Here is a 17,832-nt window from a genome sequence, read left to right on the forward strand (position 1 = left end):
AAATCTCAGAAAAGCAAACGAAGGGGTGAACATTGAAGATATTGAGAGCATCCTGAAGGGCTGCATAAAAAAAGGTACTGAGTAAGAGCTGTGTATCTAAGCAGGCCTCAGTAACAACTGCCATATGAATGCATGCATGTCTGATCCCATTAATGGCTTATAACAGTCACATGTTTATAGATACTGGTCGTCTTCTCCCTACATTCTCTTATGACAAAATTAAATCTTATCCATTGATTTGTTCTCACATAAATAAGGTATTACACAGATGTCATATGAGATACACAACATTTTACTTGAGTTTCTCATGATCTCAAAGTCAGTGCATGTCTGTATGTGTCATTAACAATGTTTTTTCTGTTTAGTTCAACCCTGCATCACCATGGCAACCTGGTGCTGGTCAGACAGAGTTACAACTTAAGGACAGGATCCACTGTGTGGTGTATGTGATAGACAGCCCAACATTAGGAATTATGGCTACAGAAATGAAGAAGAAAGTTGATGAAATCCGAAAGAAAACTAGTTTTCAAGGTTAGTGAGTGGGGAGGAATGTGGCATCTGTTATTGAGTGTGTGTTGTTGGGCAGGGGTACATGAATAACACAGAATAATCACACAGGAACCTGACAAAGTAAGAACAAGAGCAGCTTTCTGGAATGGAAAATGGCAAACCATGTTTTCCGGGGCTTTGGCAGGAACAGTATTCATGCTGTAACTGAAGGAGCTCCTGGATGCTCCTCCACACAGAGCCGCTCCATCTGTGAGAAGCTGGAGGGCTTTCTGTCACATAGGGCCCACTTTTAAAGGGTTGGGACTGAAGGTTAGGGTATGAACATGAGCTGAGCTGAATACATGTGGATTGAGGAAAGGCAGAGTGATGCTGGCAGGTGCTTCTGAGTAAGACAGACATCAGTGTGCTGATTGCTATGAGTTTGCTTAAGAAACTGTTACCTGATGATGGCTTATTGAATAGAACATATAATATGTCACTAGTGAGACGTTTCTGTTGATGTTTTTAGGAGTCCCTCTAATGGTGCTACTGACCCATGTGGACAAAGCGTGCCCACATGTGGAAAAGGACTTGAAGAAGGTGTATCACAGCTGCTACATAAAGGATATGGTGAGTTTCAGGGTCTAACACTGGAATCAGTACTAAAAGCTTGTAGCAGACACACACACAGTGAACAAGTGAGAGATAGCAGTTCATCTGGGTGAATGTTTGAGGAAACAGAGTGAACAAGCAAACATCACGCATGCAACCAGCGGCAGGGATCGAGCCCACAGCCCTGGGGGGTCTGAACCTTTGGTTTATTATATTCCAATGGCTCACAAACCTTTATCTTAATTTTATTTTCTAAAACATATTTTCAGGCAGCAATATGACCCTGTGGGCAGCACTGTGGCCTCACGTCTCCATAAACCAGGATGCTGGCCTGGGTGTCTCCTTCCTCAGGTCCTCTGTTTCCTGGGATTGGGGGTTATGGATGGATGGATGACAAATTTGTATCCAAAATTTAGATTTACATTTACTGCATTTGCCAGATGCCCTTAGCCAGAGCGACTTGCATAAGTGGGTAGAAGTCTTATCAGTGATTACATTCTGATACTGATTCAGTAGAAGCCGGTTATGAATACTATCACACTAAAAAACTCTATTGCCAAGTAGTAAAATTCTTTGACATTTAATTGCCCTCAGGAGCTTTAGAACTTTAGTTATACAGTGGTACCTTGGAACACAAACTTACTTCATTCCAGAAGGCTGGTCGACTTAGGATTTGGTTGAGTTCCAAGTCAAATTTCCCCATAATAAATGATGTAAATGAGTTTAATTCGTTGCAGAGCCTCCATGTTTACCTATCGAAACCTATCAACCCAGCGAACTAATGATACAATCATTCAACAACTGATAAAGTCATACAGACATGAAAAACCACACATCCATCCATCCATTTTCCAAACCGCTTATCCTACTGGGTCGTGGGGGGTCCGGAGCCTATCCCGGAAGCAATGGGCACGAGGCAGGGAACAACCCAGGATGGGGGGCCAGCCCATCGCAGGGCACACTCACACACCATGCACTCACGCACTCCTATGGCCTATTTAGTAACTCCAATTAGCCTCAGCATGTCTTTGGACTGTGGGGGGAAACCGGAGTACCCGGAGGAAACCCCACGATGACATGGGGAGAACATGCAAACTCCACACACATGTGCCCCAGGCGGAGACTCGAACCCGGGTCCCAGAGGTGTGAGGCAACAGTGCTAACCACTGCACCACCATGCCGCACATAATAATAATAAAATAATAATAATAATAATAATAATAATAATAATAATAATAATAATAATAATAATAATAATAATAATAATAATTGCACTGTGTCCAATCACCGCCAGTTACTGTAAACAGTAAAGTACACGTAACTGGACATGTCTGTATTATTTTGGTTTATACTTATTAATCCATTAATTCTATCTTTTGTACTTTAAATGGACAGAGTACAGTTATTATTATTAGGAAAAGTATTGTGAGGGAATGCAAAACTATTGAGAGGAAAAAATATATTTTCTCACTCTGACATCTTAGGAACTTCATATACTGCAGATAATCTGTAGGAAAAACAATCGCAAATGCATCACTATCAACAAATATGTGGTTTTATTTATGATGTATAAATTATTGGGACTCAAAGGAAAATGGCTCTTCGCAATTTTCTTTTAAACCGTAATCATAGGCTAATTGATTAAACATAAGAATTGATTTATTTCCATGACAATATTGTATATACAGTGATATTTATTTTGTCACCCTGGTCTATTTCATTGCACGTAAGAGAAGCCATACAGAATAATAACCAAAGGGTGAAGAATTTGATTTTGTTATGGTGTTATGGTGTGGTTTGAAGTTAATGGTGCTTTTATTTTGAAAGATCAGTTTGTTGACATCAAGACATGTTGCAAAATGCCATCTGTATGTGAAGTTATATGTCTGTCTCTAGAGGTAAAAATATAACGTCTGTAGCCGTGAGATAATTCCGTCTCTATGCGAAAAGTTTAAGACGTTTTGGCCCTAAAGGGTTTCCATAAGAGGGTGCAGCAAGCGCGTAGACAGGATGGGTTTTCTGCTCACGAGCGCATACAGGCGTGCCTCATATTTTGAGAGTAATAATTTAATACTGAGTGAGCAAGTGAGTATTGTGTAGAGTCAAGCGTATAGTGAGGATGATATTTCTGTTGGCTAGTGCATATGCACGAGTGGTTTTTATGTGCGTGAGTTTTGAGACTAATTAAACACCATAGACCCTTTCGAGGTCCGAATTTGTACAGTTGAACGCTTCTCGACCTATAGAAGTTCTAGTAGGAAAGGTTGAGATTCAAGACATTGCATTGAAAAAAAATACCCGTTTGATATCAGAGTTATTCAAGTTCCGAGGTTCTACTGTACATTCACATTCAGCAGCATCTGCTAAAGGCAGATTTATACCATTTCAGTTGTGACTTATTACAACCCTGTTTGACACAAGTCTTGTGATACAGCAGCTGGAAAATATACATGAATGTATGTGTCTCTCTGCAGATCTCCAGAGCTAGCGGGTGTCTGGGCATCCGATCATCAAATGTGATTCCCGTGAAGAATTACTTGACACCTGTGACATCCTGCTCCTCAAGGCCATGAAGCAGATGCTGGACTTTGCTGACAATTACTTTGACAACTGTGAGGAAAACACAAAGTAGATAAATTGATCATACTGAGAGGTTGTGCCGTTGCCTCAATCTGTCAATGTTCCTGTGTTTTACGCCACAGGTTAGGTCCCTATAAACCTTCATTAGGCTGTTTTTGTACCTTTCCTGACACTCAAACCTTTTCATAGCCTGGATTTATAATTGTCTTTTCACATAAGTATGAATGATGCTTAAATATATATATATATATATATATATATGGTGATAATAATAATAATTATCCTGGAGCCAAGACCTTATCGTGGTGGAGGGGTTTGCGTGTTCCCGTGATCTCAGGAGCTATGTTGTCTGGGGCTTTATGCCCCTGGTAGGGTCACCCAAGGCACAGATCCTGGGTGAGGAACCAGACGAAGTGCGGCTCAAATAACCCCTATGAAGAAGCAAAGCATGGACACACGATTTCCCTTGCCCGGACGCGGGTCACCGGGGCCCCCTCCTGGAGCCAGGCCTGGGGGTGGGGCTCGATGACGAGCGCCTGGTGGCCAGGCCTACACCCATGGGGCCTGGTCGGGCGCAGCCCGAACAAAGCACGTGGGTCCCCCTTCCATTAGGCTCACCACCCATGGGAGGGGCCATAGGGGTCGGGTGCAATGGGATCTGGACGGCGGCCAAAGGCGGGGACCTTGGCGGTCCGATCCTCGGCTACAGAAGCTAGCTCTAGGGACATGGAATGTCACGTCTCTGATGGGGAAGGAGCCTGAGCTGGTGCGCGAGGTTGTGAAGTTCTGGCTAGATATAGTCGGGCTCACCTCGACGCACGGCTTTGGCTCTGGAACCAGTCTCCTCGAGGGGGGTTGGACCCTTTTCCACTCTGGAGTTGCCCACGGGGAGAGGCGCCGAGCGGGCGTGGGCATACTTATTGCCCCCAGGCTGGGTGCCTGTACATTGGAGTTTACCGCAGTAGACGAGAGCGTAGCCTCCCTTCGCCTTCGGGTGGGGGGACGGGTTCTGACTGTTGTTTGCGCTTATGCGCCAAACGGCAGTTCAGAATACCCACCCTTTTTGGAGTCCTTGGAAGGGGTGTTGGAGAGCGCTCCTCCTGGGGACTCTCTTGTTCTGCTGGGGGACTTCAATGCTCACGTGGGCAACGACAGTGAGACCTGGAGGGGCGTGATTGGGAGGAACGGCTCCCCCGATCTGAACCCGAGCGGTGTTTTGTTATTGGACTTCTGTGCTCATCACGGATTGTCCATAATGAACACCATGTTCAAGCATAAGGGTGTCCATATGTGCACTTGGCACCAGGACACCCTAGGCCGCAGTTCGATGATCGACTTTGTAGTCGTGTCATCGGACTTGCGGCCGCATGTCACTCGGGTGAAGAGAGGGGCGGAGCTGTCAACTGATCACTACCTGGTGGTGGGTTGGCTCCGCTGGTGGGGGAGGAAGCCGGCCAGGCCTGGCAGGCCCAAGCGTATAGTGAGGGTCTGCTGGGAACATCTGGCAGAACCCCCTGTCAGGGAGAGTTTCAACTCCTACCTCCGGCAGAACTTCTCCCATATCCCGGGGGAGACGGGGGACATTGAGTCCGAATGGGCCATGTTCCGTGCCTCCATTGTGGAGGCGGCTGACCGGAGCTGCGGCCATAAGGTGGTCGGTGCCTGTCGCGGCGGCAATCCCCGAACCTGCTGGTGGACAGCGGTGGTAAGGGATGCCGTCAAGCTGAAGAAGGAGTCCTATCGGGCCTTTTTGGCCTGTGGGAGTCCAGAGGCAGCTGACAGCTACCGGTAGGCCAAGCGGGATGCGGCTTTGGCGGTTGCTGAGGCAAAAACTCGGGCGTGGGAGGAGTTTGGCGAGGCCATGGAGAACGACTTCCGGACGGCTTCGAGGAGGTTCTGGTCCACTATCCGGCGGCTCCGGGCGGGAAAGCGGTACATCATCAACACTATTTATGGTGGGGATGGTGCGCTGCTGACCTCAACTCGGGACGTCTTGGGTCGGTGGAAGGAATACTTCGAAGACCTCCTCAATCCCACCGACACGCCTTCCGATATGGAAGCAGAGTGTGGGGACTTGGGGGTGGACTCGTCTATTTCTGGGGCAGGGGTCACTGAGGTGGTCAAACAGCTCCTCGGTGACCGGGCCCCGGGGGTGGATGAGATTCACCCGGAGTTCCTTAAGGCTCTGGATGCTGTGGGGCTGTCTTGGCTGACACGCATCTGTGGCATCGCGTGGACATCGGGGGCAGTGCCTCAGGACTGGCAGACCGGGGTGGTGGTCCCCCTCTTTAAGAAGGGGGACCGGAGGGTGTGCTCCAACTATAGGGGGATCACACTCCTCAGCCTCCCTGGTAAGGTCTATTCGGGGGTCCTGGAGAGGAGGGTCCGCTGGATTGTCGAGCCTCGGATTCGGGAGGAGCAGTGTGGTTTTTGCCCTGGCCGTGGAACAGTGAACCAGCTCTATACTCTCAGCAGGGTTTTGGAGGGTTCATGGGAGTTTGCCCAACCAGTCTACATGTGTTTTGTGGACTTGGAGAGGGCATTCGACCATGTCCCTCGGGGAGTCCTGTGGGGCGTGCTCCGGGAGTATGGGGTTCCGGGCCCCCTTTTAAGGGCGGTTCGGTCCCTGTATGACCGGTGCCAGAGCCTGGTCCGCATGGGCGGCAATAAGTCGGACTTGTTTCCGGTGAGGGTTGGACTCCGTCAGGGCTGCCCTTTGTCACCGATTCTGTTCATAGCTTTAATGGACAGAATTTCTAGGCGCAGCGAGGGCGTTGAGGGTGTCCGGTTCGGTGACCTCAGGATTAGGTCTCTGCTTTTTGCGGATGATGTGGTTCTGTTGGCCTCATCGGACCGTGACCTTCAGCTCTCACTGGGGCAGTTCGCAGCCGAGTGTGAAGCGGTTGGGATGAGAATCTGCACTTCTAAATCTGAGACCATGGTTCTCAGCCGGAAAAGGGTAGAATGCTCTCTCCGGGTTGGGGATGGGGTCCTCCCCCAAGTGGAGGAGTTTAAGTATCTCGGGATCTTGTTCACGAGTGGGGGAATGATGGAACAGGAGGTCGACAGACAGATCGGTGTGGTGTCAGCAGTCATGCGGGCGCTGCATCGGTCTGTCATGGTGAAGAGAGAGCTGAGCCAAAAGGCGAAGCTCTCAATTTACCAGTCGATCTACGTTCCTACCCTCACCTATGGTCATGAGCTATGGGTAGTGACCGAAAGAACGAGATCGCGGGTACAAGCGGCCGAAATGAGTTTCCTCCGCAGGGTGGCTGGGCTCTCCCTTAGAGATAGGGTGAGGAGCTTGGTCATTCGGGAGGGACTCAGAGTAGAGCCGCTGCTCCTCCGCATCGAGAGGAGCCAGATGAAGTGGCTCGGGCATCTGATCAGGATGCCTCTGGGACGCCTCCCTGGGGAGGTATTCCGGGCATGTCCCACTGGGAGGAGACCCCGGGGAAGACCCAGGACACGCTGGAGGGACTATGTCTCCCGGCTGGCCTGGGAACGCCTCGGGGTCCCCCCAGAGGAGCTGGACGAAGTGGCCGGGGAGAGGGAAGTCTGGGTCTCCCTGCTGAGGCTGCTGCCCCCGCGACCCGACCCCGGATAAGCGGAGGATAATGGATGGATGGATGGATTATTATTATTATTATTATATAATTGAGAAATGATTGAAACAGAAAATTTTGCTGTGGTCTCAATTTTTCCAGGGCTGTGTGTGTGTGTGTGTGTGTGTGTGTGTGTGTGTGTGTGTGTATATATATATATATATATATACATATATATATACATACACAGCCCTAGAAAAAATTGAGACCACAGCAAAATTTTCTGTTTCACTTATTTCTCAATTTATGGGTACATGCCTGTGTAAAATATACATATTTTTTTGCAAACTCCAGCCTGGTTTTTCCCTGCTTCTCATTAATGAAGAGCTTCTTCCTTGCTTTATGGGTCTTCAGTCCTGCTTCTAGGAGCCTGATATGATCCTAACCCTAGCAGTGCACTTCACACCTACACGTAATGTTTTTCCCATTATTTTTAAGGTCACTTGAGGTCATCCTCCGATTTATGAGGTACTGCCGGATAAATTGATGGTCATCTCTGGTGTTAGAAAGTTGCTTCTACCTTTTTACTGTCTACTTTTTGGTTATTGCCTCCTGCTTCACCTTATTCTTGTTTATTGCTGTCTTAGAAACTTTGAGCCTGGAAGCAGACTGCCTTGTAGTTTAGTCTCCAGCAGTAAACCCAGGAATAAATCAGGATTTAAAATTATAGAATGATTTCTTAATTTTTTCCAGAGCTGTATAATTACACATTCAAATACACATTTTAACCTAGCACTAGATTAGATGCCATGCTAATAAAATGACCTGATGATTCCAGCATTGGTCACTGTCTGTCTCAGACTTAAAATATATGCTGGTCAAATTCAATTATATTTATCACGGATGAGGAGTTTATTTAATATGCTACATCTAGGGGATACCTCTAACATCTGACAAGATTTTACCTTGGGCCCCTCATTAGGGTTCATTTGTTAAGAAAAAATGGAGTTTTGACATTTGATCCCCTTAAAATGATAACTAAAAAACAATTTGCTGGGTGTTGTTCAAACTTTGTATGGGTGCCAACTGGCACTGATTAAATTTTGACACACATCACCCCAAAATTTAAGCAATGCAGCTTAGTGGCAGCAAAACGAAGGGTGAAAGCAGACTACATTTGATTTTGTAAAAAAAAAGTGTTGGGTGAGTTTTATTAATGTGTAACAAAAACATTATTTAAATGAAGTTCTATGCCTGGTTTTATTTTCAGATAAATTGTCTCAAAAATGAAGCAGCAGCACTGTGTGGTAGCAAAGGAAGGAAATGACAGCTATAGAAGATACTCAGTCTTGTGAACACAATAACTCTAAAAGTATTTTATGGATCTTTTTCAAACAGCATAATAAAAGTAAAAAATAAAAAAAACAGTTGTAGTACTTGACATTTGATCCCGGTAGTATGACAACAGATAAAAGTAATTCCCAGATTCTTTTAAACCTTTGCAGATATGTTGTAAGGGGGAAGATCTGAACCTGATCAAATTTTGAGACAAACTGCCCCAAAAATTAAGGCAGTGGTACTTATTGACAACAAAAAGATGGGTGAGATGATTGTGAACAGGATCACACAGGATCATTTGATCTTTGATGCATTTTAGTACCATTGTACAAAATATATTGTAAATATTGACTAATATTTGATAAAAAATCAAGAAATCAGCATTAGTCCAATATGTCAGTCCGTTGAAGTTTAAATTGAATCAGTTTTCAAAGTTAAAGACACAACACTTGAAATACATGAAATGAAATGATTGGATTGAAGGACCAGACATTATATGTAGTGGAGGACAAATGATTTCTTCAGGCCCTGCAAAAGGGAGCACTTGGTTTGGTGCAGTGAACACCCTGCTACTGCAAATGCAGCAGAATCTGTGTCATGTTAATATCAGATTTTATAGGAGTATGAATTGTCCATGATATTGAGAAGAGAGTGGCAGAATTGTTGTCCTGTAAGAATGAGATCGCATTGGGATCCAGGAATCAACATTGCGATTCAGCCCTATAATGAAATAGCATAATGATATGAATCAACATTGCGATTCAAAAACAATTCATCGTGCAGCACTACTCGTATAATATGAAAATGTTACAAATCACTTATTGCATTAGGCAGACAAATTTAATCAATATTAAACAATGAACAATAGGGATGGGTACCGATCAGTATGTACCGGACTGTATTGAAGTGCAGATTTTGTTGCCTTATGTTGGTGTCACTTAAATGCCTGAAGTGTTGATTGAAATATTTGCCCACTTTTACTCAGACAGCAGAAGCATCACTGCACCTTACGTTCCGTCTCTGGTTCATGTTTCACTCTGATGCTACCGTTAGTCGGTAGCTACCTCAAACCCAGTTAAAAAGCCTAAAGCTGAATAGTGTAAAGTGTGGCTGTATTTCATGGGAAAGGATTCCGACAATTGGGGGGGGGGGGGGCATTATTGGTTTAGATTGGTTTAGGCACTGTTTAGTCACCAGCGTCTTTATTTCTTCACTCTTATTGTTTCTGCATTTATTTTGGAGTTTGCATTGGGGAGGGGGGGCACTGCCGGTAATTCCTGCCCAGGTCGCCACATGGGTGAGGACCAGCCCTGAATGTACTAGGTATAAAAGTACAAATTCGGGGCTTGAAGTGGGCTGTTCAGAGAGAGGCTGTACCAGCACCTCTTTGTCTCTCTTTTCAGAGAAACAGCAACATTTCTACCATGTTTGATTTGCTAGTAACAATAAAAGATAACAAGGGGAGGACCGGCACCCGATTTTCCCTACTTCAAGCACTGTAAAAATCCATGTAAGAAACATTTTACTCCAAAGCCAGCTGTAGCATATTGAAAATGTATAAAGTATATTGTTAAAAAGGTTCATGCAAAAGGGTAATGGGTCAGTGTGTGGCTCAGTCGGTTTGGGCTCTGTGTCTGTAGTCAGCAGGTTGCTGGTTCAGATCCTGTGAACAAGGCCCTTAACCCCAGTTTCTCCAGGGACTGGTGGACCGATAAAGAAAACACAATGCTTTCCATGAACAGGTCAGAAAGCTGGTGTTGGGAAAATGGGAAGTGGGAGCAGTACCCCAGTGACAGAGGAGAACAAACCAGAGCTCCTTGGGAAAGCCTGGAGGGATGTTATGTGGGACCACAGGTATGAAGCCCGTTTTTATCCAACATAATCAACAACTTGTTTTGTTTATTTTTTACTAGCATCACATAATTTTATGGATATATATTTAAAATGTGCATGAGTTCTATAACCTTCCCCTCCCGCACAAACACACATATAAACACTGGGCAGTGTGCAGCCCTGCAGGTTAGCTCACCAGCTGGTAACTGCATTTATCACCTACACTGCATTTATGTATCTCTGCTGGGTATCTTTTGCCTCACATTTAATCTGTCTGCTTATGCCCTAATTGTTAATGGTCTATTGTAATGGGCGTCTCCAATTGTAACAAGCTGTGCCAAAGCAAGTTTTATTTTATGTTGCAATAAAGATTCTGAAGATTCTGATTTTATGTTCCGCAGAGTGATGTCACCATTGGGTCCTTGAACAAGACCCTTGCATAGCTTTGGTTAGCACCTGTAAATAAAAAATAAATAAACACTTTCTAATAAGCATATATGATACTTCATTAAGTGGTTTCAGTTGCAGATGACTAATGAGATGTAAAGGAAGCCATAGTAATATGCTATTATGGGATCGTTTATATTCCTTATGAATTCTGGCTAATCCCTATTTCCAATTCCAATGTCTGTTCTTTTAGCACACGAACTGATCTCAAGCAATACCTGCAAGATTACAAGCCCAACATTGATTCAGTGCCTCAGGCTCGGATTCTTCTAATTGGTCAGATTACAGCTGGAAAATCAAGCTTCTTCAACTCCATCAACTCTATCTTCCGTGGCAACATTACAAGCCAAGCTGCAGTAGGAGAAATGAAAACCAGCCTGACCTTGAAGGTAATGAGACTGTCTAACTTCATTTCCTGGTATAACATTCGTGTATCCAGATGTCTTTATATGATGTTCTTGCTTGAGAGGAAGGACGATATTCTGTTATTTTTAGCTTCACTCTGTTTCAGTTGCTGTTTGTTATCCTCATTGCGATTTAGGAAGGGATTGACTCTATGGCAGGATATTTAGTTTGAACCTATGGAAAACCCACATAACAGAGCAAGAACATGCAGCCTCCACATACACAGAGCCAGAGGCACGATTTGAGCTTCCAGCCCTAGAAGTGTGAAGCTGCAGCACCATCCACTGAGCCACTGTCCCGCCCTCATCATGTTCTTATTGCCATTACCTACAGGACATGTGGTGCTCAAATGTATTTTCCGTGATATGAAATCACATGGTACCGGCTGAGCACATAATGTGATTCTTAATGGTTATTAAATCCAATCCGCAGACCAAGTGATTGGTCTCCCTGAAAAATAAAAAACTAATCAGCAGTGTCACCAAGCTTAGTGAATCTCCCCACACCCCCATTTTAATGCTGGTTGTTAAGTCCATTATCCTTGTATTGTTTAAATAAAGTGGGTGGCCTGAGCTGAAGACCTCCTCACCAGTGGCCACCAAGTTACATCATTTTGAGATGCCTGCTGAACTGGATAAGCAGGTAGAAGGTGAATGACATCATGTGTCTTCTTCCAGTATCACACTTACCAGGTGAAAGCGGGCCGAGGCGGACAGCCTCTGGGATTCCTACTGTGTGACACCATGGGACTGGATAAGCAGGTAGAAGGTGAATGACATCGTGTGTCTTCTTCCAGTATCACACTTACCAGGTGAAAGCGGGCCGAGGCGGACAGCCTCTGGGATTCCTACTGTGTGACACCATGGGACTGGATAAGCAGGTAGAAGGTGAATGACATCATGTGTCTTCTTCCAGTATCACACTTACCAGGTGAAAGCGGGCCGAGGCGGACAGCCTCTGGGATTCCTACTGTGTGACACCATGGGACTGGATAAGCAGGTAGAAGGTGAATGACATCATGTGTCTTCTTCCAGTATCACACTTACCAGGTGAAAGCGGGCCGAGGCGGACAGCCTCTGGGATTCCTACTGTGTGACACCATGGGACTGGATAAGCAGGTAGAAGGTGAATGACATCGTGTGTCTTCTTCCAGTATCACACTTACCAGGTGAGGGCGGGCCGAGGCGGACAGCCTCTGGGATTCCTACTGTGTGACACCATGGGACTGGATAAGCTGGTAGAAGGTGAATGACATCATGTGTCTTCTTCCAGTATCACACTTACCAGGTGAAAGCGGGCCGAGGCGGACAGCCTCTGGGATTCCTACTGTGTGACACCATGGGACTGGATAAGCAGGTAGAAGGTGAATGACATCATGTGTCTTCTTCCAGTATCACACTTACCAGGTGAAAGCGGGCCGAGGCGGACAGCCTCTGGGATTCCTACTGTGTGACACCATGGGACTGGATAAGCAGGTAGAAGGTGAATGACATCGTGTGTCTTCTTCCAGTATCACACTTACCAGGTGAAAGCGGGCCGAGGCGGACAGCCTCTGGGATTCCTACTGTGTGACACCATGGGACTGGATACGCAGGTAGAAGCTGAATGACATCATGTGTCTTCTTCCAGTATCACACTTACCAGGTGAAAGCGGGCCGAGGCGGACAGCCTCTGGGATTCCTACTGTGTGACACCATGGGACTGGAAGCAAGGGAGGATGGAGGGGTGAGAACTGAAGATATTGAGAGCATCCTGAAGGGCTACATACCAGACAAGTACCAGGTAAGAACTGTGTATCTAACCACACCTCAAAAACTACTGCTATATGAATACAGGAAATTAAATCTCATTCACTGATTGTTTTTGGCATAAATAATGTGCTGTTGTTACATAAGTGTCATATGAAAGGACTCACATTGCATTTTGCTGGAGTTTCCTATGATCTCACAGTCAATGCATGTCTGTATGTCATTCACACCTTTTTGTTTGTTTAGTTCAACCCTGCGCAGCCAATGAAAGCTGATAACTCTCAGGCATGGAGCACATTGGCTCTTAAGGACAGGATCCACTGTGTGGTGTATGTGATGGATGCCTCCACAACTGGAATTGTGGACCAAGGAATGAAGAATAAAATTGATGAAATCAGAAAGAGAACTAACTCGGCAGGTCAGTGAGTGTGGAGAACAGGGAGGGAGGTGGCATCTATGACGGAGTGTGTGTCAGTGGGGGAGGGGGTGGATCTGGGGGTCACAATTCACAAGCAACTATTTATATACATGTTGTAACCTGCTTTTCCTGAACCATGAATAATACTGAACAATCATACGGGAAAGTAATGTAAGTTCACCCCTGCGAACTAATGACTTTAATAATGTATTTGGATATTCAGTATGAACACAGAGAAGTTCAGTTTACCGGACTGGAATATGGCAAACTGAATGTTTTCCGTGCCTTTGGCAGACAACATATAATATGTCACTAGTGAGACGTTTCTGTTGCTGTGTTTAGAGGTCCCTCTAATGGTGCTACTGACCCATGTGGACAAAGCGTGCCCACATGTGGAAAAGGACTTGAAGAAGGTGTATCACAGCTGCTACATAAAGGATCTGGTGAGTTTCTGGGTCTAACACTGGAATCAGTACTAAAAGCTTGCAGCAGACACAAACACCGTGAACAAGTGAGAGATAGCAGTTCATCTGGGTGAATGTTTGTGGGCTGTAGGAGGAAACAGGGTGAACAAGCAAACGTCACACATGCAACCAGCGGCAGGGATCGAGCTCACAGCCCTGGGGGGTCTGAACCTTTGGTTTATTATATTCCAATGGCTCACAAAACTTTATCTCAATTTTATTTTCTAAAACATATTGTCAGGCAGCAAAATGACCCTGTGGGCAGCACTGTGGCCTCACGCCTCCATAAACCAGGATGCTGGCCTGGGTGTCTCCTTCCTCAGGTCCTATGTTTCCTGGGATTGGGGGTTATGGATGGATGGATGACAAATTTGTGTCCAAAATTTAGATTTACATTTACTGCGTTTGCCAGATGCCCTTAGCCAGAGCGACTTACATAAGTGGGTAGAAGTCTTATCAGTGAGTACATTCTGATACTGATTCAGTAGAAGCCGGTTATGAATACTATCACACTAAAAAACTCTATCGGCAAGTAGTACAGTTTTTTGACATTTAATTGCCCTCAGGAGCTTTAGAACTTTAGTCGTACAGTGGTACCTCCAGTATAGTCCCTGGAGGGTGAAGAACTTGGTGGCGAGGGCAGCGGGCGTAGCCGGGACCTCCTGCTGGGGTGCAGCAGCTGCAGCAGGCAGAGGCGAAGGGAGCGCCTCGGGCGGTGGACCTGCAGGCAGCGGGCGTAGCCGGGACCTCCTGCTGGGGTGCAGCAGCTGCAGCAGGCAGAGGCGAAGGGAGCGCCTCGGGCGGTGGACCTGCAGGCAGCGGGCGTAGCCGGGACCTCCTGCTGGGGTGCAGCAGCTGCAGCAGGCAGAGGCGAAGGGAGCACCTCGGGCGGTGGACCTGCAGGCAGCGGGCGTAGCCGGGACCTCCTGCTGGGGTGCAGCAGCTGCAGCAGGCAGAGGCGAAGGGAGCACCTCGGGCGGTGGACCTGCAGGCAGTGGGCGTAGCCGGGACCTCCTGCTGGGGTGCAGCAGCTGCAGCAGGCAGAGGCGAAGGGAGCGCCTCGGGCGGTGGACCTGCAGGCAGCGGAGGCGGCCACTCGGGCTGCGCGGCGGCCTGGCGTGTTCTCCGGACGGAAGAAGCTGCCCGGGGAGGCAGCTTAGCTGCGCAGGTGACCTCAGGAACAGCCGGAGAGTCCTCCTGTTCCCCGGCTGAGAGGGAGGCGGGGGGCGAGTGCGCACGTCCCCAGAACGATCGGCGGGACGATCGCGTGCTTCTTCCTTTTTCAGGTCCTCGTCGGGATGGGAGGCTGCGCGCTGTCCACAAAGGCAGACGGCGGGAGGACAGTCCCGGGCTCACTCGGAGCGACCCACCGCTCCGTCCGGAGCTCGGCCAGCTGCCGGAAGTTATCGCGCACCTCCTCTGCGAGGTGCGCGTCCTCCTCTAGGGACAGCTGGTCCAGGATGACCCAGCTCCGGCTGACGAGACCCCACGCCGGGGGATCTTCCCGGATGCCGGGCTGGGCGATCCAGAATAGCACCTGGTCAGCGTAACCGGCGTATTCTTCCTCAATCACGGAAGGTGCTTTCTTCCTAGGGTCTGCCATTCTGTCACGCTTCGCCGGTTGTGCGAGTAAGGCGCATGGGCAGGCAAGCGGGCAGGAAGGAGGCAGGAGGTGAAATCGGGGTAAACGGGAATTTAATGGCAGCTACGGACGGGACAGGATCATGCAACCAAACTAACATCAATTACAGACCCTGAACTGAGGCAAGACGGGGACTGAAATAGACAAGACAACAGGGTACAGCTGGGTATAATCAGGGAAGCACACGTGGATAATCAGGGGGGCGTGGCACACACGAGGATCGTACGAGCCAGGCGTGACACATATTTTGAGAGTAATAATTAAATACTGAGTGAGCAAGTGAGTATTGTGTAATACGTATAGTGAAGCGTATAGTGAAGATGATATTTCTGCTGGCGAGTGCATATGCAAGCGTGGTTTTTATGTGCGTGAGTTTTGAGACTAATTAAACACCATAGACCCTTTCGAGGTCCGAATTTGTACAGTTCAACGCTTCTCGACCCATAGATGTTCTAGTAGGAAAGGTTGAGATCCAACATATTGCCTTGAAAAAAAATATCCGTTTGATATCAGAGTTGGTTGAGTTAAGAGTTATTAAAGTTCCAAGGTTCTACTGTACATTCTCATTTGGCAGCATCTGCTAAAGGCAGATTTATACCATTTCAGTTGTGACTTATTACAGCCCTGTTTGACACAAATCATGTGATACAGCAGCAGGAAATTATACATGAATGTATGTGTCTCTCTGCAGATCTACAGAGCTAGCGAGTGTCTGGGCATCCTACCATCAAATGTGATTCCAGTGAAGAATTACTTTGATGAGAGTGAGCTGAGTGACACCTGTGACATCCTGCTCCTCCGGGCCATGAAGCAGATGCTGGACTTTTCTGACAATTACTTTGACAGCTGGGAGGACGACACAGAGTAGATGAATTGATCATATTGAGGGGTTGTGCCATTGCCCTTCTCTGTCCATGTCCTTGTGTTCTACACCACACCTTTGTTTCCTGTAAACCTGCGTTAGGCTCTTTCTGTACCTTTCCGACACAGAAACCTTTTCATAACCTGGATTTATAATTGTCTTGTCATTTGAGTATGAATGATGCTTAGATATATTCTATACAATATATATTCGATATATCCTTTATATATGTGTATCCCCAAAGAAATCTCCTCAATTATAGAAGTACATATGGACTTGATGTTTTTCCTAGACAGCCCAGTCTTACAAGAGAAACAAAATAGTTGATTTTCACAGCATTTTCTTCCCGGCCAATGCCTTCTCTAGTTAAACCATAGAGACTATACTATCTCGCGTAGTCACTGGCTAACATACAATAGCCATTTCTGTGGTTTTTGTTCTCTTGCCCTATTCATCACAATCGTGGTGAATTTAAAAAAATCTGTTAAGTCAAAAACAGTACTGTGTCATGCTATGCAAATATACATCCAGCACCATTGATCTACAGGGGAGTGGGCGGTACCAGGAACTACACCGAAAAGGGTATCACAACAGTCCTAACACCTTTCCGCATATGCTAATCATCCAAGGGCAGCACTGGCAATTAAATACACCACCAACAATTAATTATTGTTATATTAACTACTTTTATTAAGAAGTACTGTTAGGTTTTACAGTGTATACACATGCTGTCTTACCCATTTTGATTGTGATATCATCCTTTGTCCATTATGTTCGGAATTTTTGAAGAAGAATCGAAGCTGCGATCAGCTCAGCATCCCCCAACATGTGCCCAGAACGCTTCTTAATTCCAGTCTGTAGCATATCAACAAGAGGCTTGCAGTACTTCAGCTGCATCTTGACTGTCAAGTTCGATGGTCAGGAGGTTGATTTTCGGAAGTAGCCACCCCATTTGGGCATTAGATTCCGCTTGCAGAATGTTGGTTGCCCGGGCGACAGGGTTCATTACAGCAGTATACTCAGTAAGGAACGCAAGTCGGCTGGGTTGAACCTGTAATGAAAACAAAACAAACAGCACCGCAATTTTAAGCCTACCTTTACATTGAATTAAATCAGAATATTGTACAAAAAAGAAAAAACTGAACACATTCATTTTAATTAACTAATAAAACACATAGCATATTTCTTACTTACATTGGGACCTTTAGGCCAGTGCACATTACTCCTACTGCCCCCTCACCCTTGTCTTCGATTATCCTACATAGTCTTTCCACTGCCAGGAACAAGGAATTCCACCTTGTCTTATTCGGTCGGAGAAGCTGGAGGGAACAGTGGACCTTCCACATTTGTTCCGCAGACCATTACACTTGCTAAATGTAGAATGGTACAATTTCCTCTATGCCTCACTGGATGTTGCATTTATGCCATCTTCTCTAGCTACTAGGTTTA

At 46.3% G+C, this 17,832-nt stretch overlaps 1 protein-coding gene across 1 annotated transcript; it reads left to right on the forward strand.

Moving 5' to 3' along the window:
- Positions 1-3,645: 3,645 nt before the first annotated feature.
- Positions 3,646-16,879, forward strand: LOC125727447 (interferon-induced protein 44-like). The gene is made up of 7 exons (XM_049004151.1): positions 3,646-3,713; positions 10,307-10,418; positions 11,038-11,233; positions 12,879-13,031; positions 13,244-13,415; positions 13,758-13,858; positions 16,213-16,879. The coding sequence occupies exons 1-7, from the start codon at positions 3,671-3,673 to the stop codon at positions 16,387-16,389; spliced, it is 954 nt and encodes a 317-aa protein (XP_048860108.1). The 5' UTR covers positions 3,646-3,670; the 3' UTR covers positions 16,390-16,879.
- Positions 16,880-17,832: the final 953 nt, after the last annotated feature.

This window comes from Brienomyrus brachyistius, unplaced genomic scaffold, assembly GCF_023856365.1.
Source record: "Brienomyrus brachyistius isolate T26 unplaced genomic scaffold, BBRACH_0.4 scaffold97, whole genome shotgun sequence".
Taxonomy (NCBI): Eukaryota; Metazoa; Chordata; class Actinopteri; order Osteoglossiformes; family Mormyridae; genus Brienomyrus; species Brienomyrus brachyistius.

Excerpts from the sequence above, each read along its gene's own strand:
- LOC125727447 (XM_049004151.1), top strand. The coding sequence starts at position 3,671 with ATGAAGCAGATGCTGGACTTTGCTGACAATTACTTTGACAACT. Across the intron at positions 11,234-12,878 it reads AAACCAGCCTGACCTTGAAG|TATCACACTTACCAGGTGAA; the intron begins GTAATGAGACTG and ends GTCTTCTTCCAG. Across the intron at positions 13,032-13,243 it reads ACATACCAGACAAGTACCAG|TTCAACCCTGCGCAGCCAAT; the intron begins GTAAGAACTGTG and ends TTGTTTGTTTAG.